At 38.2% G+C, this 24,685-nt stretch overlaps 1 protein-coding gene across 1 annotated transcript in view; it reads right to left on the reverse strand.

The window, feature by feature from the left end:
* Positions 1-9,015: 9,015 nt before the first annotated feature.
* LOC117677330 (vitellogenin-1-like) overlaps positions 9,016-24,685 on the reverse strand; it is a 48,967-nt gene continuing 33,297 nt past the window's right edge. Inside the window, exons 23-34 of the mRNA XM_060689581.2 lie at positions 22,630-22,995; positions 22,124-22,180; positions 20,544-20,606; positions 17,934-18,137; positions 16,561-16,703; positions 15,846-15,978; positions 15,072-15,195; positions 14,026-14,224; positions 11,596-11,690; positions 11,132-11,226; positions 10,875-11,019; positions 9,016-9,282 (exon numbers count right to left, since the gene is read on the reverse strand). Coding sequence (XP_060545564.2) covers positions 10,906-11,019; positions 11,132-11,226; positions 11,596-11,690; positions 14,026-14,224; positions 15,072-15,195; positions 15,846-15,978; positions 16,561-16,703; positions 17,934-18,137; positions 20,544-20,606; positions 22,124-22,180; positions 22,630-22,995 — 1,593 coding nt within the window. The 3' untranslated portion in view covers positions 9,016-9,282; positions 10,875-10,905. The remainder of the gene's footprint in view (positions 9,283-10,874; positions 11,020-11,131; positions 11,227-11,595; positions 11,691-14,025; positions 14,225-15,071; positions 15,196-15,845; positions 15,979-16,560; positions 16,704-17,933; positions 18,138-20,543; positions 20,607-22,123; positions 22,181-22,629; positions 22,996-24,685) is intronic.

Here is a 24,685-nt window from a genome sequence, read left to right on the forward strand (position 1 = left end):
ATACAAAAGGGACGTGCTGGCTCACTGGCTAAGACACTGAGCTTGTTGATCAAAAAGTTGGCAGTTCAGCGGTTCGAATCCCTAGTGCTGCGTAACAGGGTAAGCTCCCATTACTTGTCCCAGCTTCTGCCAACCTAGCAGTTCGAAAGCACGTAAAAAATGCAAGTAGAAAAAATAGGGACCACCTTTAGTGGGAAGGTAACAGTGTTCTGTGCGCCTTTGGCATTTAGTCATGCCAGCCACATGACCATGGAGACGTCTTCGGAGACCGCTGGTTCTTCAGCTTTGAAATGGAGATGAACACCGCCCCCCTAGAGTTGGGAACGACTAGCACATATGTGCGAGGGGAACTTTTACCTTTACTACTAATACTACTAATAACTTGTGTTATACATTTTCTCTGGATATAAAAATGGCTATATATTTTAAAACCCTTAGTCTTTCTCAACATGGGTGACATTTAACATTAACCCAGTCAAATATTCTATCAGCTCTGTTGCTACAAGGAAAATTTCAGTGTATCCCCTTTGTTTTACATTCATGATGCCATAAGATGAGCGAGTCTGTTTAAACAGATCTTATATTATCCTGCATATTTTGCTTAAATGTCAGATTGAAATCTTTGGTAGCTGCAAGGTAATTATTCTTAGTTAATTGACTATGGAGGCTTGCAAAAAGATTGAGAAACTATTGTTTATTCAATGTGTTTGGAATCTAGAGCTAAAACTAAAACAGGTTGTCCTTCATCTTCTCAAAGAACCCAAGATTTCAAAAAGGCCGTTTAGGCCATGAAATCCAACCAGATGCAGGAATTTAAATTAAGGCAACTCAACAAATAATAGTCTTCCTTCACGCAAACATTTTTAATGAAAGTGAGTATATACTTGCCCACATTCTGGAAAATTGATCCTACCCCTCACCTGATTTTAAAAATTCCACTATTGGATTAATTTTAAGTATGCTAGAATGCCTCCAATCTAATGTCTTATTTATTTGCTTTAGTTATATACTGCCAAATTCCTTATGGCATAGCAGTCCCTTGTAGCACATTAATTGCCACTCAATTTTGGGTCACCTGCAGAATTTATAAACATTCCCTGTATCATTTCAATTCAAACATTAATAAAATTTTTGAATAAATAAGGTCCTGAGACTGAGTCTGGTGATACCCCATTCCATTGAATGAAGATCCACCAATGGGCACTCATCGAGTATGATGTCCAAACTTGCACCTGAAGATAGGACAAGAAGCAATGGGTGGAAACTAATCAAGGAGAGAGCCAACCTAGAACTGATGAAAAATTTCCTGATAGCTTGATTAGTGGAATGACTTGCCTTCAGAAGTTGTAGGTGCTCCAACACTAGATGATTTAAAGAAGAGTTTGGACAACCATTCATCTGAAATGGTATAGGATTTCTTGCTTGAGTAGGGGGTTGGACTAGAACAGGCCTGTCAAACTGGTGGCCTACCATGCTCACCCCAGCTCCGCAAAAACAAAAAACATCATGATATGTCATGATCCGGCCCATGATGTGATTGAGTTTGACACCTGTGGACTAGAAGAATAACTCTGTCATTCTTTTATTCTGTTGTTCTGCAATGATCTACCTACCGTGTTTTTCAGAGTATAAGATACACTTTTTTCCCTCCTAAAAGAGGCTGAAAATTTGGGTGTGTCTTATATTCTGAATGTAACCCTGCGCGGTGCCCAAAATGGCTACCCGGAACAGCTGCTGCCTTCTCTTACCCCTTTTGCGCTTTGCCTGCTTTAGTCACTGGAGCTCCCTCCGAGGATCAGCTGTGCTTTTGAAGCTGTTTTTCAGCCCCAACGTGAGCGAAATGATCTTCCGTGCTTTGCCTGCTTTTCTAATCACTGCTCCCTCCGACAATCCGCTGTGCTTTAGAAGCACAGCCCCGACCTCAAAACCAGCAAGTGAACTAATATTCTGAAGCTGATGCCCCAACTAGCTCCAACCTCAAAACCAGCGAGCAAACTAATGTGCTGGGATTAGCCAGATGAATACCTGGTAGGCAGAAATTCCCCTCCCCTATTTTCCTCCCCAAAAACTAAGATTCGTCTTATACTCCCGTGCGTCTTATACTCTGAAAAATACGGTAATCATCATGACCTCCAACCTTCATTAGCTTTTAGTAGTAAAGTTCAGATATTCAGATGTAAAGCAGAAAAAGTGTTTGGGATCTGATGGTCATACTGAATTCATTTCATCTGTTGATCCTTCTTAAAGAAGCTTTTTCTGGAGTTGAACAATAGCTTCATAGTCTCATAGAGTTTGAGATAAGGAAGTCCAATATCCTTTCCCCACTTCTTGAAGATAATATTTGCCTCATCAGTTCTCTAAGACTTCCCAACAGAAATGCATCAGCGTTTGGCCAGTCAATCACCAAGTTCTTTCAGCATTCTAAGATGCAATTCCGCTGGCCTGGAAGGTGCGAACTAATTCAAAATAAACAGATATAGCTTGGCCATATTTCTGTCAGTCCCAAGATTAAATCTTCTTTCCTTATCCTGCATTTTACAGCTCTCCACAAGACACCTATCTTCTTGTTGAGGGAAGTTGAGTCAAACAGGAGCAGCTCTGCCTTTTCTTCCTTCTTTTAGCTATTTGTCATTTTCCTGGATCAGCTAATTCTTTCCTGTTTTAATTTTGAACATATTTAAAGATCCTCTTGTTGTTGTTCTTAGCAACCATCATCAATATCACCTTTAGCTATTCTGACATTATCTCCACAATTATGGATTAGTTATAGTGTTTTTTTCTTAGTGTCTTCGCCTCTTCCATTTCCCATATGTGTCTTGTCTTGTTTTCAAATCTTTACTGAAATTGTTGTTAGATAGTCACTACCTTTCTGTGTTTCTGTTACTTCCAGTTTTTGGACTCAGGTATTCCCAAATGAAGCACAGCTGGTACCCTCTGCCATCCTCTGAAGGAGAAAGTTGCTAGCAACACAAAATGGGAACTTATAATTTTAGCAAGGATTGTGTACCACTAAATGCTGTCATAGTTAAACATCTACTTTTTAAAAGCATCTTGTTTGATGGATGGATATTAGCATACAACTGAATTATTTATGTTTCGTCATGTATTTTTTTCCCCTAAATAAGTGCCGTCTACAAGATTACAGGAGTCAGCCATTTGGATTCCTGTGAATGTGTGCTTAATCTACAATAAAATTCCTTTTTTATAACCTATAAAAGGTAAAGGTAAAGGTTCCCCTCGCACATATGTGCTAGTCATTCCTGACTCTAGGGAGCAGTGCTCATTTCCATTTCAAAGCCGAGGAGCCAGATCAGTGGTGGGTTTCAAAATTTCTTACTACTGGTTCTGTGGGTATGGCTTGGTGGGTGTGGCATGGCTTGGTGGGTGTGGCTTGGTGGATGTGGCAGGGGAAGGATACTCTAAAATCTCCATTCTCTCCCCACTCCAGGGGAAGGTTACTGCAAAATTCCCATTTCCTCCCAATCAGCTGGGATTTGGGAGGCAGAGAATAGATGGGGGTGGGGCCAGTCAGAATTTTTACTACCGGTTCTCCGAACTACTCAAAATTTCCGCTACCAATTTTCCAGAACTGCTCAGAACCTGCTAAAATCCACCTCTATACCAGAGCTGTCCGAAGACGTCTCTGTGGTCATATGGCCGGCATGACTTAAACGCCAAAGGTGCACGGAACCCTGTTACCTTCCCACCAAAGGTGGTCCCTATTTTTCTACTTGCATTTTTTACATGCTTTTGAACTGCTAGTTTGGCAGAAGCTGGGACAAGTAATGGGAGCTCATTCTGTTATGTGGCACTAGGGATTTATATTTATATCCTATATATTTAAACCAATTCCATTCTTCAGTACCTATTCTAGAATACGAGTCATTAAATTGTATTTGCTTCCTTGTATTAATGGTCAGGACTGGGATTATTTATTTTTCAGGATATTATGGTAAAAACAGAGAAGGGCTTGGATATTATGAGCCAATGTTCTGATTCATTATTAAGTCATTTCATAGACTCATTAAAGGAATCTAATGTTTTCATAACATGACTAATTTTGCGATAATTTTTTGCAAACTATACTCTTTGTATCTCTTTGCCAGTTTAAATGACAATCAAATGTTCCAAGCAGAATAGTGGGTGCTGAGCCTGCAATAATCACAATGCAGGCAAAAGAATCTGGTTGTGTTAATGTTAGCTGAGAGAAAGTAATATCAGAAAATACGATAAGGTGTTATTAGATTCAAATGTGACACAGTAAGTGTAAAGGGAAAGTTTAAGAAAATAAACCAAAGACATATGGTTTGAAACCAAAGAAATATGATCTGCAAATATTTAAATATAAAAATATGGTACAAACATGCACACACACACAAATACAAACACAACACCAAAACCAATAACAAAAAAGAACACCACTTAGGAAGGGAGGGCGAAAGCCCTACTAAGCAGGTATATACAAAAGTATGAAGGCTATTGCTTAACGCATTGTAAGCCGCCTTGAGTCTCTGGAAAAGGGCGGCATATAAATTGAACCAATAATAATAATAATAATAATAATTATATATATATATATATATATATATATATATATATATATATATATATATATATATATATATATACACACACACACACTATTCAGTTATTATAGTTTAAAGTTGACTGTTAATAATATATCAGCAATATTTTCCAACTACTTTATTATTTATTTATTTATTACATTTTTTAAAATTTATTTTTTAGAATTTTTTTTATCCCAACTATTACTTTATAAGTAACTCAAGGTGGAGAACATATATAGAAATAGGATAATAGAGTTGGAAGGGACCTTGGAGATCTTCTAGTCCAACCTCCTGTCTAAGCAGGAAACCCTACACCACTTCAGACAAATGGTTGTCCAACATCTTCTTAAAAACTTCTAGTGTTGGAGCATTCACAACTTCTGGAGGCAAGTTGTTCTCCTTCCTCCCCTTATTTTCCCCACAACAAGAATCCTGTGAGGTTGGGCTGTGACAGAGCTGAGAGAAATTTAAAGTTTGAATGCTAGACATGTGATTCAAGCAACGTTTGTAAAGCATTATTAAGAAAAAAAAATGAATTTAAATGTATTGATGATGCCAACTATCCAGTGTAAATTATAACTTTTGAGGAAGTTTTCTCAAAACTGTTTTCTATATTCTATGTGTATGTGTGTCTTTTGTATTACTGGAATTTACAATATCTGCTTTCCTAGCCAGTAGCCTTGGTAGGATGTTTTCTGTCTCTGAATAGACGCTCTTATGACTGAACTGTAAAAGAATACAAATTGTGTCTTTAATAGCTGAGAGAGAGAGAGAGGGAAGGAGGGAGAGAGAGTAAGTAAGGAAGTAAGGAAGGAAGGAAGGAAGGAAGGAAGGAAAGAAGGAAGGAAGGAAGGAAGGAAGGAAGGAAGGAAGGAAGGAAGGAAGGAAGGAGCTTCTCTTTAAAATGGAAGTAATACAGTATACAATGTACCCAATGGTGGGATTCAAATTTTTTTACTACCAGTTCTGTAGGCATGGCTTGGTGGGTATGGCATGGCTTGGTGGGCGTGGCTTGGTGGGCATGGCAGGGGAAGGATACTGTAAAATCTCCATTCCCACCCCACTCCAGGGGAAGGTTCTGCAAAATCCCCATTTCCTCCCAGCTGGATCAGCTGGGACTCAGGAGGCAGAGAATAGATGGGGGCGGGGCCACTCAGAGGTGGTATTTACCAGTTCTCCGAACTACTCAAAATTTCCGCTACCGGTTCTCCAGACTGGTCAGAACCTGCTGAATACCACCTCTGAATGTACCTAATCTCTGTCATTAATGAAATCAAAGAAAGTGAATTGTCCTGCTCTTCCCCCTCCTTTCTTGAAGGGAGTCTTATTATATTTGAAGCCAGTTTGGAAGCAAAACTTTGCTTGACTTGGAATGAATCATCACTCTTCTCTGTGCTACTAAAGATAAAAAGCAAGCAACTGCTCTATCCTTCTTATTTCTTTTCAACATGTTGGATGTCAGTTCTCTTCTGGAACTAGTGGGCTGCAGCTGAGAGTACCAGATTACATTTAATTCAAATGTACTGGTTTAGTCTTTGAAAGCACTATATAGCTGGATACAGGTTCCTCTTGATGTTGGGAAAAAAAAAAGAATTGACTTGTTCTCTCTTTTTTTTATATGGCAACTGGGGAAAAAAAATAAAATCAAACAGAGAATATTTTTCTACCTCGCGATTGCATTTCACCCGCCTTTATATTATGCTGTTTGGTGGGAGATAAAGAAACTTGTGGCCCATTTCTAAATTACAGAGAAAGAAAGCTTTGAAAGTTACAGCACTAGGCAAAAGAAAAAAGGATGGGAAAAAAAAAAGAATTAGAGACCTTCAAACTGATGTGAAACAGGGCATGGCATCCATTGAACATGAGGCTTAAGTTAGGAAGAAGATACACACTTTCATTAAAAGAGCTATGTTCCAGGAGGAATTGAACTTTTCACGATGAAACTGAAGATGCTCAGTATATTTTTCAAGTCATAGCTGGGGTCAACGTGTGTTACCATGGCATAACTCCAGGCAGTCTGAAAACTGCCTAAAAATATACCTGGTTTAATTAGACCTATCCTTTCTATGACTGGGTTCCTCTGAGGAGAATAACAAGGGCTGGAAGATGTTACAATGATCAAATGACATATGCATTTGCAATTTTAACAAGAAGCTGTGTGTTCGAGAAGCCGATGCACCAGAAATATTGAAATAGGGATATTGCTGGTATCTCTGTTCACTTTAATCAAAGCCTGGTACTGAATATCCAATGAGCAGCAGGACTCTAAGAAGTAATTCTTCTTTTGCAAATTCAATTAAAAGAAAATAAAACCTTTAACTGTGAACAAATAAAATAGCTTTACGACTTGCATTAGAGAAATGCAAGAGAGATAGATGAGCAGTATCACACTGGTACAAGGATAAATTTAACAGCACTGAGCTCTTGGATGCATTGGGACAAATCCTCATTTTCTGGTAAAGAGGATTCACTGAAAACTTAGCAGTCTGTACAGTACATATCTAACCATAACCATAAGGGCATGCAGTGGCCTAGCAGTTAAGATACTGGGTTTGCTGACTAGAAAGTTGGTGGAATGAGCTCCTGTTCTTACCTCATTTCTCAAACTTATGGTGAGCAACTGGGTTGCGTATATCATAGGGGTGTTCTCAGTGTAATTATGACACAAAATTGGAGGAACAAGATTTCTGTAGCATTTCCTTCTTGATCTGCATTCCCAGCTCATTAAAACCCTCTCTGAGACTGTAGTCCCACATTTGCTTATAGGCAAAATCTTCTTCAAGTCAAACTCATCTCCTAGTGACTTCCTGGCAACATGGAGAAGTAGCTTAGTGCTGTATTTACTGGAAAAAAAAAACAACTTAAATTCCCAGACTATAGACTAGTATTGTTTTTGTTTTTGTTTTTTTTTAAATTTGATTTATATGCCGTCCTTCTCCGGAGACTCAGGGCGGCTTACAGTGCGTTAAGCAATAGCCTTCATACTTTTGTATATTTATACAAAGTCACCTTATTGCCCCCACAATGGGTCCTCAATTTACCTACCTTAGAAAGGATGGAAGGCTGAGTCAACCTTGAGCCTGGTGAGATTCAATCTTACTTTAATTGCAGACAGCTGGTGTTAAATTACAGTGCTACTGTCTGTTGAGCTAAACCAAGGTTACCCATCAACACAGTGTTGAGGCCTGACCTGCTTAGCTTCTGAACTAAGACAAGTTAAGTTGGATGATATAGATTCTGTATCTATATGCTTAAGGTAAAGGTTTCCCTCGCACATGTGTGCTAGTTGTTCCCGACTCTAGGGAGTGGTGCTCATCTCCGTTTCAAAGCCGAAGAGCCAGCACTGTCTGAAGACATCTCCGTGGTCATGTGGCCGGCATGACTAGATGCCAAAGGCGCACAGAACACTGTTACCTTCCCACTAAAGGTGGTCCCTATTTTTCTACTTGCATTTTTTACATGTTTTTGAACTGCTAGGTTGGCAGAAGCTGGGAGAAGTAATGGGAGCTCACCCAGTTACACGGCACTAGGGATTCGAACTGCTGAACTGCTGACCTTTCGATTGACAAGCTCAGCATCTTAGCCACTGAGCCTCTGTGTCCCTTCTATATACTTATTTGTGGTTAAATGCAATGGAACTTTTTAGTTATGAAATAGATTCTATGACCATATAATCACAACTGGTCATTGGAAGTCAATCTAGATCAGGGGTGTCAAACTCGATTTCATTGAGGGCTGCATCAGGGTTGTGTTTGACCTTGGGGGGGGGTTTGGAGTGGGCATGGTCAGGGTGGGCATGGCCAGCTTGATGTCACTCATGTCAGGGACACCTGTGGGAAAGCAGTCCTCCTGAGCTCTGTTTTCATTTGCAGAGGGTTGCAGGAGGCCTTGGCAGGTAAAAACGGAGCTCGGGAGCCCATTTTCACTGGCAGAAGCACTGTGGACAGGTCCTTCGCTGTTTCCAGGGTGGCCCCGTTGGCCAGATCTAAGTACCCTGCAGGTTGGATCCAGCCCCTGGGCCTTGAGTTTGACACCCCTAATCTAGATTAATCCATCTTTAAATATGGCAGCACTGATATTAGGATCTGGTGTTCATTGCCCCTAGTTTTACAAACACAGCCATTTGATAAGGCTAGATCTCCATCCTCGCCATAAAAAAGTCTGATGGGAACAAGATTAATAATTTGCCCTGTTTATGTTTACTTTCATCTGGGATAGGCTTGGCGTGATACCTAATTTCTTCATAGAACTCTTCAACACATTATGGATGTCTACTATGATGTATGTAGTAATTCAAATGTTAACTTCAAAACTTATCATTTTGACAATCTGTTTTAATAATTAAGCTGGCTTCTCGCTAATAAATAATGGTGGTATTACTTTATTTTCAGCTCTATATTTTCTGGGGATAAGAAACAATAAGAAAGGCCCTGAAAATTTATTTAATATGATGTGCATTTATTGAGACCTTCATTCAAAGATTAGCACATTTGATTTTTTTATTTATTTCTAATTAGCATAAACTATTCACATTACATAGGGCTTCCACATCTCTCAAATTATTTAGTTCATCTATGGACTAAAGTGTTTGTCTGAAAGAGGTTATCTGGGAAAGATCTTTCCTGTCTTCAGTCAGATCTTGCCAACAGGACCTTCTTGGGTTTTCTTGCATCATCTTGGGTCTTCTTGGATTAAATCAAGTCCGTTGCAGTTTCTGCCACAAAAACACAATCAATATTAATAGATAATAGAATTCAAAGTAAACACATTGAAGACAATTTTTGTAGGCCTTTTGATTATATAAAACAGTATCATTCTCCATTTGAGTTAGTAATGAATGTCAAAACAATTTTTGAACAGATGTGGGATTACAAAAAGCTAGAAATTTCATTTTCAGGATTTTGTCTATAAATGCAATTTTCAAATAATCAAACAATTATTATTTTCAGGCTGTTTTTTTTTTTTTGCCAGATACAAATGCTGTCTGTTCACAAATCCCAAATCCCATAAAGGAAAACAATTCATCCTAATATTTCAAGCTCCCAGTTGCTAAATTAAGGAGCAGAGCATTTCAGGAAAATAGCTGATTTCCCCATTTTAACTAGAATGTGACAGAACAACAAATCCTGGTCAGAAAAGGGATAAATCTTGGTTTGAAGAAAATAAAATCATATGGCTGGAAGGGACCTTGGATGTTTTCTAGTCAAACCCCCCTGCTCATCTTTCTTGAAAACTTCTAGCAATGGTACACCCACAGCTCCAGAAGGTAAACTTTCCATTGGTTAATTATTCTCACTGTCAGGAAGTCTCTCCTTAGTTCCAGGTTGAAGCTCTCTTTAATGAGCTTCCACCTACTGCATTTTGTCCTATCCCCAGGACTTTGGAAAATAAGCTCACCCCTACCTCTCTGTGGTAGTCTCTAAAGTACTGGAAAACAGCTATCATGGCACCCCTAATTTTTCTCTTTAGTAACCCCAGGATGTGCAGAGTGATCCCCTTAGGAAAATAATGTGTTTATGAGCTAGATGTATTTTATTCCTCTCTTCCTCTTCCTGTGACCAAAAGTTGTGATCATTACCAAACTGGTATGGAGGCATATGGTCAGAGGTTACTCCTAGTATGCATTCTGTAGATGGGATACAGCTGCTATAATTAATTAGAAACTTCTGAAGGTTGCCCTATTTCTAGCTATGGATGTCTACCACCACAATCTTAACTTTATATAATTTCTTTTCATGTTTGGAGAAACCATTGAATGACAAAGATTATGTGCCAGTTCTTTCTTGAGTTCTCTAACTAGATTTGTGTTTGTATCCTTATGAAACCTATTCACTGGCAACCTTCAGTCTCAAAAGACTATGGTATTGTGCTCTACAAAGAGGTCCTAAAACAGCATCTGGTGTGACTAAAAAAGCCAATTCGTGAATGGCAATCCCTTCTACACTGAGGGCAGATATATTCCATTCCCAGCCCAGCCCCCAGATTTCACTGGTTCCGGGACTGCCTCTTTGCCTCAGCCTGCCGAACAAGTGTCTCTTCGAATTGGAGAAGGCCATGGTCTTTAGTCTCCAAGCTGAACGATCAGAGATCAAGGGTTCCCAGTCATTAATGTCCATTCCCAAGGCCTTTAGATCCCTCTTTATGAAACCAGGAGGAAGAAATAGAATAGTTTCTTTCAGGTTCAGCATTATGTGGACATTTTAAAATTGAAAGCACCATTATTTTAACCAATACATGCTGCTTCAAACATTTATAATTAATTTCTATCTTTAAAATGTTCAAACTTTAGAAACCTGCAATGCATACCTGAATCCTGCTGAAGTTCAGGAATTAAAAATCAGTATTGCTCAGTGCCAGCTTGATTTGCGATCAGGTATTCATGTTTCATTTCTCCGTTGTAGTCCCCGCAAAGTCCACAGGTTTTGCCTTGTGCTTTTGCAGAAGTTTTTATCTACATGAACAAATGAGATGTTGCCATAGAAGTTCAAGTGAATTTTCTTGCAGTATCATTTTTTAAAGTAAAAATAAGAAATTCTTGCACAAAAAACAGCAGTCTGACTTACTCTCAGTATGACACCATCATATGCCACGCTTTCCAAGCCATATTCAGGAGCCTTGATAATAACATTGTTGGTTGTTCTCAAAATTTCAATGTTTTCTACAAAGAGAAAGCATGGCTTTAAAAGGCTGGCTGTTTACTTCAAGAGTTTTCAAACCCTTAAAGATAGCCATTGCATAATTCTATATGATTCTTGCTTCAGGATTCTTTCCATGCAATCATGTTTTCTATCAGGTGGGTGGGATATTCAGCCAACCCAAAGGAGTTGCCCCATTATTGATAAATGCTCTCTTCTTTTCAAGTGCATTTTGCTACATTCTTACAGTACGTAGAAATTACTACTAAGTAATTCAAGTTTATTTTTTAAAATAATTATTGAAAAAAATAAAGTAATTGAGCCAGAGTACATAGACTAAATGAGCTGATTCCTATTATTTAAGATATAAAATATGGTATCAGATGCAGTACCGCTGTTGTCTTCAGATCGTTCTCTATTTGTTGGTATTGGTGCTTTATTATGTAACACATTCAGCATCCCTACGGAATCTTGGATTGTGATTTCTCTGCCATTGGGAAAAAACAAAAAAATGCATTTTGTTAGAAAGTTAAACAAAGAAAAAAAGGATAATAATTAGCAGAAAAGAGTCAGCCTTTCTCTGAAGAAATGCTTTTGCTATACCCACTACGGCTTGAATAGATGAAATTTGGTTCAAAGTACTAAAGTTGCCGTGGACTTGTCGATCTGGTAACATGGAAACAGATACCATTGTTATTTTCTTTTTATGACCTGTAATCCCTTTTATTGGTGTGGAATTGGGGCGACTGAATGGAGCTAAGTGTTTACTGGTCGGATGCCCTTCCTGATGCCTATGTAGAGTTTGCAGCAGATATTTTTTATTACCATCCTGATAGAGAAACATCTGTTGCTGCCTAGGATTGAAAAGATGCCATATTCTTATATAATTCAGATTGGCCTGAAAAGATTTCCCACTGATGATCTAGCTAGAGCAGAGGTGTCAAACTGAAGGCCCCTGGGCTGGATCCGGCCCATGGGATGCTTAGATCTGGCCTGCGGGGCTGCCCTGGAAGCAGCAAAAGACCAGCTCACGATGCCTCTGACAACAAAAATGGAGCTCAGGAGGGCTGCATGCTGTCTTTCCAAGCGCCGTTTTGCTGACAGAGGGCTGCAGGAGGCCATTGAGGCTGAAAACAGAGCCTCAATGAGTGGTTTTGAGTTGGTCATGCCCACCCTAGCCATGCCCACCCCCTGGCCCGCCGACGTCAAACACAACCCTGATGCGGACCTCAATGAAATTGAGTTTGACAACCCTGAGCTAGAGGAAGAAAAGGCTGTTTCAATGTCACAAACAACCAACACTGAAGGGGTCTCTGGTGCTTTCTTAGCTTGGTTGTTTTCTTGCAGATGTTTCATTACCAAACTAGGTAACATCATCAGTGCACAAATATTCTCTTTTATTGGAGCTCACACTGAGTTACTTCAAATCAACTAGAGCACTTCCCCTATACCAGGGTCAGCAACCTGCGGCTCTGGAGCTGCATGTGGCTCTTTCACCCCTCTGCTGTGGCTCCTTGTCACTCAAAATATGCGTCACAACCGCCAATGTGCGACACCCACCGGCACATGATTTATTGAGGTTTTCAACCCCGGGTAGGCCAACCATAGATAAATCCAAGAAAAAAAAAAGTTTCAGAAGAAAACAGAATGTTTAATTCAACTACATATGCTAGTTTTGTGGCCACTCAATAAATAGTCAGGCACGGAAAGGGTTTTGTGGCCCGGTGTTTTCTTTTCTGTGGGAAATGGGTCCAAATGGCTCTTTGAGTGTTTAAGGTTGCAGACCTCTGTCCTATACCATGACCAGTCCTCTTCAACTAAAACTAAATGTCATCAACTGAAAGAAAGAAAGATTCTTCCTCTGTTCATGCTACCTTACAATCTCTCTATTGTTTTCCTTATTTAATTTTTTAATTAATTTATTATATAAATTATAAATTTATAAATAATTCATTTATCTAACCCTGTTATGTCCTCACATTGTTTGAAAAATACTTGTATATAAATAACACAATAGGTATCAGTAATTTCATAGATTTTAATGTAACAGTATTTATGACCAGTCTATGGATAAAAGATTATCAAGCACCTGAGCTACTGTATGTGTAAGAGTTCTAGAAGCTCTGTTTCTTTTTCTTTATTATTTTTTACTAATTAATTAGTAAATTAAAAGTATTTCTCTGTAACCCACATTCATGGTTATAAGCTTGTTCAGATGATAGCTATCCTGTAATTCTTTAAAGGCGGGAGACAGCCATATTATATTCTAGAATATATGTTTAGGGAAGGCAACTAGTTATTGATAGCAACACTTTTGTGCTGGGTTGACTTTTTGAGAAGTAATTCTGTTATTACCTTATATACTTATGAAATAAGCTAGTATGAGATCCCATGATTTGTATGGATCACATGTTTTCCAGCTTTAATTAGAAACCAAAACAGCATCACTACCAGATGATGGGAAGTACATTTTACTCTTCACCCCCAAAGAACCACAGATTCCTCATTACATTTTTAAGCTTGCTAGGATTTCCATGAATGAGCTGAGTTTTGAATGATCATGTTGACATTCATTCTTGTAAGTCCCTGTAGGGCTGTGTTAGTTGAAATGTTCAAACTTAATAGGATTCTATCAGGCCTTCACTCTTTGTAAAACCTGGCCATTTTTGCATGATTTTACAGAATTGAGAAATTTAAAACCCCAATTATAAGAAACCTCTTATCAAGAATGACAGAATAAGGAAGCCATTTTTTTAAAAAAATATTGAAAAAGAAGCTATTGGAAAGAAACTTGAAATAACCGTCCATTTGTTTAAACTTACGCTGAATTAATGGATATGTGAATTTCTTTAGGGAAACCAGGTTTGGGATTGGGGATCCATATTTGGAATTGTGATTTATAACTGTCAGATGTGGTACAATCCTTAACTATCAGAAGGTCGCATTCTCTGTTGCCAATACTCGCGTTGAATGTCTTGTTGTCAAAGGTTGTAACCCTTTCATCCTGCACCTCACACACAGCTGATAAGAAAATAAATAGTAGGGTCAGAGTTAAACTTCAGTCCTACCTATTGGAAAGTGAAAAACCTAAACAAACCCTCAACTTTTGTCAAATAATTAATTATATTAAGCATGGCAACATTTATAAACTTATCCTGCTACATAAACAAGTAAGATAACAATTTCAAACCATGTTGAAATGATGTTTGCTAATATATTTACCTAGGAATAAGGCTTATTTAAGAATCCCTAGTTGATATGAATAGGACTAGATCAGTGGTGGGTTTCAAAATTTTTTACTACTGGTTCTTTGGGCATGGCTTGGTGGGTGTGGAATGGCTTGGTGGGCATGGCAGGGGAAGGATACTGAAAAATCTCGAGGGGAAGGTTACTGCAAAATCCCCATTTCCTCCCAATCAGCTGGGACTTGGGAGGCAGAGAATAGATGGGGGTGGGGCCAGTCAGAATTTTTACTACCAGTTCTCCAAACTACCCAAAATTTCCGCTACCGGTTCTCCAGAACTGGTCAGAACCTGCCGAAACCCACCTCTGGACTAGATGTTAAGGAGCCAAAGCTCAAAAAATGGGTTGGATCATTATTGATTATATTATTATAATAACCATTATATTATTAAATAATGTTTAATCATTGTTATATTAAAGTGGATACATTGAAATCAACCAGACTTAAATAACATAATAATTACCTTACATCTCAGTGATTTCAACCAGCCTAACTGAAACAATACTAAGCTTAGATTCGGCTCTATGCTAACCAAAAAATTGCCACAAAAAGATAAACATAGTCAATACTGGTTAGTCTATTAGGTAGGTACTGCCTTTGTGTAAAAGCAGCATTTTAATTTACCTTCAACTTCTTTGGACAGCCATAAAGCTACATTCAATTTGCTTAATTTTGGACTCTGATAATATGGACTTGGGATGGCAGTGGGAAGAAAATCGGGATAGAAATCATCCATGTAAAAGATTATCTAGAAAGAAAAAAAAGACACAAAGACTAATGCTGCTACAAATGCATTTTGATTTAACATTTCATTAAGAGAAATGTTTATCACCTAACACCATTATTTTATTTATTGAGCCATAAACAACGGATTGAGACAAAACACAAGAAAGGAAAACACATTTTCTTCCATTCACCCAGCTCTACTTGGTCACAAAAATTTTGTATGGATTATAAAGGGGTTAAGAATGCATGCATAAAATAGTCTCTAATATGCAGATGAAAAAGCAGATGATAGCCATGGTGGCACAATCTCCCAAGTCAAGTAATAGATAGTATTAGGATTTCCAAGTATAATTAAAGCATGTTTAGTGATAAACCTGCTCAGATAGGTGACCAATAGACCAACAACAGAGAAAATCTTCTTCACAGGTTAAAATGAAAGGGGAAATGGCTTATATTTAGGTCTCTTAGTCTAGAAAAGCATACATACAAAATAATTAAGGACAGGAACTGATCTAATCTACATTTTGAACTTTAAATGATCTCAGTATCATGTCCTTTGAAATACCTGCCTGTGGCACTGTCTATCCTTTTCACTATACCATTCCATTAATTAGCCAAATCCAAAAGTGGAATTGTATTAGTAATTTGAGAAAATGGAAAAGGATCACCTACATCAGGAATTATAATGATGGCAACATGAGCTTCTGGAGATTTTTCAATAATTCTGACTATCATCTCACGCGCAGGATTCTTCTGATAAGTTGTGGAAAAGCCTAAACGATATGCAATTCCGGGAAGTAAATACCTAGGGAAAAATAAAGCTATAGATGTGATTTATTTCAGAGAAAGGCAACAAACCTCTTTTCTCCTGAAACTACCCCCTATAATTCAGCAATGTTCTCTCCCTCCCAAAATTAAGGGTGGAGTTAGAAAGCCTTAATTCCTTTTCCATCACTCCAAATATAACAGTTCATTGTTTGAAGTTTCAAAAGCACTGGAAAAAGTGACTTAGGATCATTTTTCACACTTATGATCATTGAAGCACCTCCATGGTCACCTGATCAAAATTCAGACGCTTAGAACTGACTCATATTTATGATGGTTGCAGTGTTCCAGAGTCATGTGATCATCTTTTTGCGACCTTCTGACAAGCAAAATCAACGGGGAAGCCAGTTTCACTGAACAACAATGTTACTAACTTAGCAGCTGTAGCAAGAAAAGTTGTAAAATGGGGCCAAATTCACTTAACAATAGAAATTTTGGGCTCTGTTGTGGTTGTAAGTCGAGGACTTCCTGTATTTTCTGCTAGGAAATTTAACTCACATCCATTGAAAGAAACACTTTAAAAATCCACAATTGGAAGAATGAGAAGTTGCAGAGATCTTACCGGAAATAATGTCCATCTTGTAAGAAATGAAGTTTGGTCCATTTCATTTTCAGTTGGAGAGCTTTATAAATTGCAACTTTGCCTGTGGACATCTTGAGTTGTATTTTGTAATCCTTGCATTCATGTCCCCAGCTCAAAGAATACTTGAAGAGGATGTAAACACACAAATGTGATAGAAATTAAAAGAAAAACAGTGTGTAGGGATCACCATGGGATTGCATCACTTCATTAATGGACTTAGTGTTGCAATTTTGTGTAACCTAAGCAGAGGTTCACATAATTTAACAACTGATTCGCCCAGAATAAAAAAATGTGTGAGCACATGAGCACCATGTACACGGCATCAATACCACGGTGATTGTATAAGACAGGATAGCGCCGGAGAAGGTGGGGGGCCCGGCCACTGGCCTTAACTATTGGTTCACCCAAACTGGTCCGAATTGGCTGAATCCCACCCCTGAACCTAAGTCTGTTAGCCATGCCAAACTGTACCAAAGGATTTGGAGACATATTTTCTGCTCCAACATAATTCAAGCCTGCTACCAAAATGGATAGAGGTATGGAGTATATTTAAATTAAAAGAATATTTGCAGTTTTTGCACTTTGATTCTAAAATTTCCTCCTGCTAAAGATCTGATTACCATTTCCCCCCCCTTTTTTTTACTCTTTGAATATTAATCGGGTATTGGAGTCCTTTCAAGAGCCCTTGAGAGCCTTATTTGAAAATACCATTGATTTTAAAATGACTTAGATTTAATATAAAAATCTGGATTAACTTTAGGCTAGAAATGTAGCCCAAAGTTTTGCAATACATTGGATTCTGTAACAGAACCTAATCATTTAGTAAAAAAAAAAAAAAAAAAAAAGGCAAAAGAGAAATAGTAAAATAATCATTAGAAAGATTTATGATTAATAATGGACTATCTATGGAGATCCTTAGTCATCCAAGTCATGGTTGTCCCAATGGTGCTTTTTCAAGAGGCAACTGGATTTCTGGCTTTTCTTTCAAGATGTTTCGCTTCTTGGATGAGAAGCGAAACATCTTCAAAGACAAACCAGAAAGTCCAGTTGCCTCTTGAAAAAGCACCTTTGGAATTAATAATGGAGCAATTCAACTTGTTCAGTATTTTATTAGGTACCCATTTACTAATGAACATTAAAAATTGGAGCTCATTCTTCTAGATGTACAGTTTGACTGACCAACTAAGATACTATGCAGAACTCTGAAATTCCCAGGCAGCTGTAGAGGCCTGAGATTGAGAAAGACATAGATCACAGAGGTGAGAAGGGTTTCTAAAAATATATATTGTTGTATAAGGCAATGAAGTTTAGCTACAAAGCAACTTTCACAATGCAAATTTTTTAAAAATTACCTGGAATTTGGAAGGTAGCACAAGGCTATCAAGACATGCCCTCCATTTAGTTTGGTTGAGTTGACCTGCAACTACTTTGAAATGGTTTTTGTGGTGGTCACGCTTTTTATACAAGGAAAAACTGTAGCCCTGGTCTTTGCTGTCACTCCTAACTGCTTCAAACACAACAGTGACATATGGCAGAACACCTCCAGGTGTTTTTACCTAAAGAGACAAATAAAAAGATATGATTTTAATCCATGTTTTGATTAGGTAAGATTCCAAAATCATTTCTTTGGTGAATTGTGTAAGCAGCAATTTTTTGAGCCTTCTTATGTTTTTATTAAAAAGGGCTTCTATAACAGTTCATTTGATATTCCAACTAGAAGATGGTACTGGAGTAGGAACTTGGATAAGTGGCTACTAATGTTAGCAAAAGAAGGGACTTTGGTTCTTCAGCCACCTATATAATTTTATTTATTGGTATCTTAATTCAATTGCGTTTTTAAGAATTTTGCACATTTACAGTTTACCCTGGCTAGCTTTAGATTGATATCTTTAAACTGTAGCCCAACACATAAAGTTTTGGAATACATTGGCTTCTGTAATGGAACCAAATCATCTAGTCAAAAAAAATAAAATAAAAAGCAAACAGAAAGCAAAAGAAAAATATTTTAAACCGAGCTAAAAATAAATAGCTATTATTTGTATCTACAAATACAAATTTGTATTTGTATATAAGCAAAACTTTCAAGCTATGTTCATTCCTAAAGTTGGATGGATCTGGGTTATGTAGATATCTGTATATACTGTATATATCATGTTTCCCTGAAAACAAGACCCTGTCTTATATTTTTTTGAATCCCAAAATAAGTGCTTGGCCTTATTTTCGGGGAGGTCTTATTATTTTGGGGTGCGTGGAGCAAGATGGGGCTCCTCTTGCTGTCTTACCTGATTTCCAGCTCTGTCTCCCTAACCCTAACCAGAGGAAATGGTGGGGACCAGCTACACATGCATTTTAATATTTTCGGGGAGAGCTTATTTTAGCACATGTGCTCAAAAGCCTGATTGGGCTTATTATCCGGGGAGGTCTTATTTTCAGGGAAACAGGGTATGTACATTTCATTTCCCTGAAAATAAGACCTCCCTGGATGATAAGCCCAATCAGGCTTTTGAGCACATGTGCTAAAATAAGCAAACACACACATGTATGTAATACATGCTTCTCTGTATTATATATTCTTTTTCAGGGATGATTTTTCACCCACACCCACCTACCCACCCATTTCTGAAGGAAGGCGGACCAAATAATCTATGGATTGTGAGGAAAACTCTACCCTTGCGTCCCACTCTGGTGTGTCCCCAAAGGCCATCTCCCTTCCACGGAGGAACTTAACAACAGCCAGCCTGATCTCACCAGCAGGCATCTGTGTCACTCCCTCATTTGTCCCTCACTGGCCACTGCCATTAAGAGCTTTAAAATTTCAGCCTTGGTTCAAAAGCAGCCAATGACTATTTGCTGACTAGGCCTTGCTGCCAGCTGATTGGGCGCAGGGGCCAGAGGGAGAAGGGAAAGAGGCTGGAGATGTGTCCCTCCCATGCAACCTGCATATTTCTGGGACATATACCTGGAAGGCGTAGTGGTGCTGAAGAGGCCACAATTCCCCCCAATTTTCAATCTCATGGCATGTGTCCCAGCATTGTGTAAATTAGCTTATTTGAGTTACCTTGGTTCTATAGTTGTTGCCCTATACTTTCCAGTTTTGTTTGATGTTACAAACAAACAGGGATTAGAGCTTTAGTAGTGTATATGTGCCTATCTATTCTCTGTCTATTTCTGTCTCTCTCTCTCTCTCTCTGTTTCTGTCTCTCTGTTTCTCTCTCTCTCTCTCTTCCTCCCTCCCTCCCTCCCTCCCTCCCTCATCAATCTATCTTTTATTTGTCTATTATCTATCTATCAATCATCTATCTATCCCAGGCTAGAAATCAGGAGACTGAGAGTTCTAGCCCTGCCTTAGGCATGAAAGATGGCTGGGTGATTTTGGGCAGTTATTTTCTCTTAGCCCACAAAATTAGGTGCGGATGACAATCCAGTTGGCAAATTCCTGTGATATCCAATGGATCAACATTCGGTCAATCTGAAAAGTGGACTCTGAACCTGGAGAAAGTGTTGAAGTGTTAAAGTACTTTTCTGAGTTGAAATTGGTTTTGTGCAGCCCTCTACCAACTGCCAGAAGAAAGCCTAAAGCAAGATATAATTGGCTATTTGAGCCAATATTTTAAAAAATGTTGGATGAACAAGAGGCTGAAATACCAATTCAATTCAGTTCAATCCATTTCATTTTTAAAAAATAATCAGAAATGTATAAAAAGGAACCAGGGTTGTTGCTATGTTGCCTTTCCTTCCAAAGTAATAGCCACGTTATCAGGGAGGGAACATCTTAACTTTGGTCACCCCAGTCCTAATTAATCTCTCTAACCTAATGAGTTATCAGCATAATCTAATAAGCCTTATCTCAACTGGTACATTATTCCTTACTCTTTTTCTGAAAATACATATACCATTTGATACCTCAGATTCTTTTTAGAAACATACCAATTTACTTTCCTATTAATTCTTTAAAAACATACCTCTTCTTCCCAGCTGGACTCATTTCTGCTGCTTGCATCAGAGTAAGACAATGGACCGCTTGACTGCACCATGTAATATAATATTTAAACAGAATTAGAGATACTGAGTGGCAGAGGACAAAGGTAGAAGAATGGAAAGGAGTGATGAAGGTCCATCAAAACACAGGTTGTGATATCTATGCAAACAGCAGCGGTCTTTATTTGTATGTTTTGGGGGAGGAGATGGCAACAAAAAATTAAAGCAGTCATATCTACATGCAATATCAGATATTGTGTTGATTTAACAATTGGTTTGTCCTTTCCAAAGTACCATCTAAAATAGTGTAGGCTTAATCTTAGGGATTGAATCCCCAGATTCCAGTCTTGTACTTTTTGGAAGGTCCTTCAGGCAGCTAAAAGAAAGCTTTTCTTTAGAAAGCTAAAAGAAAGAACTGTACTTTTTCAAAAGGTTGGGATATTTTAAGACACAATTCTGAAAGTCCCTATGAAGCTAGATTGATTTTATGTACATCAGAGGAGCATGCATGCTGGTGTGGTAGCACAGTGGTTATAATGCAGTACTGCAGGTCTAACTCACTGCTCACTCCAGGAGTTTAATTCTGAGTGGCTCAGGGTTGACTCAGCCTTCCATCCTTCTGAGGTCGGTAAAACGAGGACCCAGATTATTGGGGGCAATATGCTGACTCTGTAAAACTGCTTAGAGAGGACTGTAAAGCACTATGAAGCAGTCTAAGTGCTAGTGCTATTGCTATGCATGGTTTGAAGTATTATATAATAACTTTTATTTGTGGTCACAGACCAAAATACAAATATAGGGTTTGAAGTATTATTATTCTGCGGACTGATTGTATCAGCCCAGGATACTCAGTACTGCTTGTCTCACACAAATCAGGTGAGAAACCTGCAAAAACCCTAAAATGAAAGACATGGAGTAATATATGAAGCAGGATGAAACAGTTGTATTATTGGGGCAGAGATTAAAATCTATAAACAAATGCAAATATTAACTACAGCCAACTTACACAAAGAAACCTGGCACATGTTCATTGGCTGAAACTACAATGAAATGATGCCCTGACCACTCACTGACCATTTCAGTTATATGTGGTGGTGGGGTTCTTTTTTATGGATTGGATTGAAGGAAGGTCACCACTCATTCCAGCATTTAGAAGCAGGTCTCTCTTTGCTTCCAAGCAGACTTCTCTGGAAGCTTCTCTGCAGCCACTTCAGAGCTCTGCCGAGCCTTACAGATTGACTGACTGGCTTATTTATTTATTTAGACAACTTGTACGCTTGCTTAAATATAATAGCAATTATATGAAATACCTTGCTGGTAAATCATAAAAAAACAGTCTCTGCTGGTTAATTTATGAGTGTGAACTGGGAAATATTGTCTTCATTCTCTAGCTGACAGATCTGCTTGAGTTAAATTATTTTCGCATCAACTTGCACATTCCACAATCATGTCTTATTTGGATTCCTTTTCTCCAAAGAAGAATGGAAGTATCAAGCATTGGCATCTATCCACGTTAATATAAAGAAAGGTCAGTTAAAAATCATAATAATATATTGAAACTCACCTGTTCAATCCGGCTTTCCCTGAAGGGAAGCTTTGCCAGGTCTCGGCCTTGCAACTCCTGCAAAATGTCAAAGAAGAAAAAGCAAAGCAAGGGTTACCCAAATGCACACGGCTGCATGCATGCATTCATGTTGGAAGCACCGAAGCCCTTCTGGGTTGAAAGGATTAGTGAGTGACGTCACCATCGCCCAGGGATGCCCAATTGGGGACTCCTTTCATGCACCCATTGAAGTGGTACCTATTTATCTACATGCATTTACTCGCTTTTGAACTGCTACGTCAGCCAGAGCTGGAGAGAAAGACAGGAGCTCGCCCTGTCACACAGCAGCATTTGGGCCTCAAACGTGGGCTTGTTGATTATCAACCCAGCGTCCTAACCATGTGAGCCACCACACATGTAGATGCACATTTCTAAAGGAAGAGATAAAGCACATCCCAGCCAACAGAGATTTTGAGCTAATGCGCCCTGCAGGGTAAGATTTATCCTAAGTTAGAATTGATGGGTACCTTCTCATCTTTGTGATGTGACCTCTTGCCGTGCTTCTTTTTATCCCCATCTTTCTCACCACTTGGATAACCCTTCTCCTGTTGTTGTCTTCCATAAATATGCGTATCATTTTGGGTGCTGTCACTGCTATCGCTGCTATCGCTGCTGCTGCTGCTGCTGCTGCTGCTTGAATCATCAAGTTTTTGCTTTTTATCCAAAGGATGATGCTGTTGGAACTGAGGTCTCTTCTGATACGGTTCCTGTTGTTCTTGATCATTATCTTGCTGCTGGCTGGTAGGAACTTGTTTTAGACTTATAATTTTCTTCAAACCACTGTCACTGCTTGATGAAGTTTCAGTGCTCTCATCACTCTCGTCTAGATAGATCTAGCACAGGATATACCCAGAGAGAAGAATATCTGTCATCTCATGTAGTCCTAAATCTTAGGCAAATTGATATGTGGAATTAACATTGCAAGAGCAATATCGTAAATGCTAACAGCACAGATTTTTCTGCACACTTGGAGTGCATATTGAAGAAGTGAGGGCACACATTCAGGCCCCACAGTTAACTTTCCTAAAGAGTAAGATTCTTCTGAAGATACTGATGTGTTGAGTAGAAGATAATATAATTGCATTTTGCTTAACACTAAATGGTCATGTTGAGATTTCCAATCATATGTTTCTGACTTGAGTAGTTAGCATGTAAGAATGGGCAGTGGGACAGAATTAGTAAAAAATACTCCCCGATTTCTTGGAAATGTGAGGCGGATCTAGGGTCATACTACCATCTGTGGTGGGAGTGCTCAAAAGCAAAAAGTTTCTGGCAGCAAATAAGCAGCTGGTTAGAAGAGATGTTCATGTTCAAAATAGAAGTGAAGTCGGAATTTTTCTTACTGGACATGACAGATGGCAAATATGACAAAAATGTAACCTATTTAATATTGCATATACTTACCGCGGCAAGACTAGCATTTGCTCAAAAATGGAAGTGTAAAGAAATTCCCTCAGAAGAAGAAGTAATACACAAAATTTACAGCTGTGCAGAGCTGGATAGACTTACTTTAGAACTCAAAAACAAAAAGTGAATCAACATGCAATGAAGTCTGCAATAAATTTTATAATTGGTTAGATAAGAGGAAGAATGCCAAAAACAAGGGATAACGAATGTCTGGAAATGTATATATCAATGTATATCAATATATCAAGGTATATTGAATTTGTGAATGTAATATAGGTTTACTAAATATATGTATAGCTGTTAAGAAGTAAAATACTGTATACTTGATATATAATGAAATAGGAGATATGTAAATTTGTATATAGATTAAGGAATATATTACTTATTAACTTAAATTTGACTCAAATATTAGAAACCAGAGACGTTGAGCAATGTCCATTGTTTTACTTTTAAAACTAATAAAATATTTTTTTTAAAAAGGGCAGTGGGACTATCGCAGATTGGCTCATATATGTACCTTCACTTCTTCCAGATTTGAACTTGTCTGGGCAAATGGACCTCTTGCAGAAGGTTGCTCTCATAGAAGCTTATAATTCACATTCCATGAACGGTAATGGCACTCAATCATATTCATAGTCCTAGCTATGCTGTTCACATTAGTTGGCAACTTGTCTACACTATAATTTATGGAATTAACTGCATAGTTCACAATGGGAGTGAATTTTAGAGCTGGCAATATGAAATTTGGGAGTATATTAATTTAGGGTTTATTTATGATTGTTAATCATTTGAACCTAATAGCCTCTCTCTTCCTAAGGGATAAAAACCTGTTTTTGTGGAATAAGGCCATGATTTTTCTTCATCCTCACATATAGTCTCTGTGTTTAAACAAATGTGGCTCAGCACTATATAAATTGTGTTTATTACTCTGCGGAGCAAAGCATTTGATGTATTTCTTTCTGAAGAAATTAGAAGAAAGAATACAGTTAACCAATGCAGCTACTTGCACAGTAAAGCCCTAACAATCCACATTGTATTTTCAAAGTCAGAATAACTTGATATCTAAGCATATTATCCTAACAGTATTCACTGTAACTAATTATTTATGTGGTTTTT

Source organism: Pantherophis guttatus, chromosome 3, assembly GCF_059756535.1.
Source record: "Pantherophis guttatus breed Tessera chromosome 3, ASM5975653v1, whole genome shotgun sequence".
In the NCBI taxonomy this organism is placed as follows: Eukaryota; Metazoa; Chordata; class Lepidosauria; order Squamata; family Colubridae; genus Pantherophis; species Pantherophis guttatus.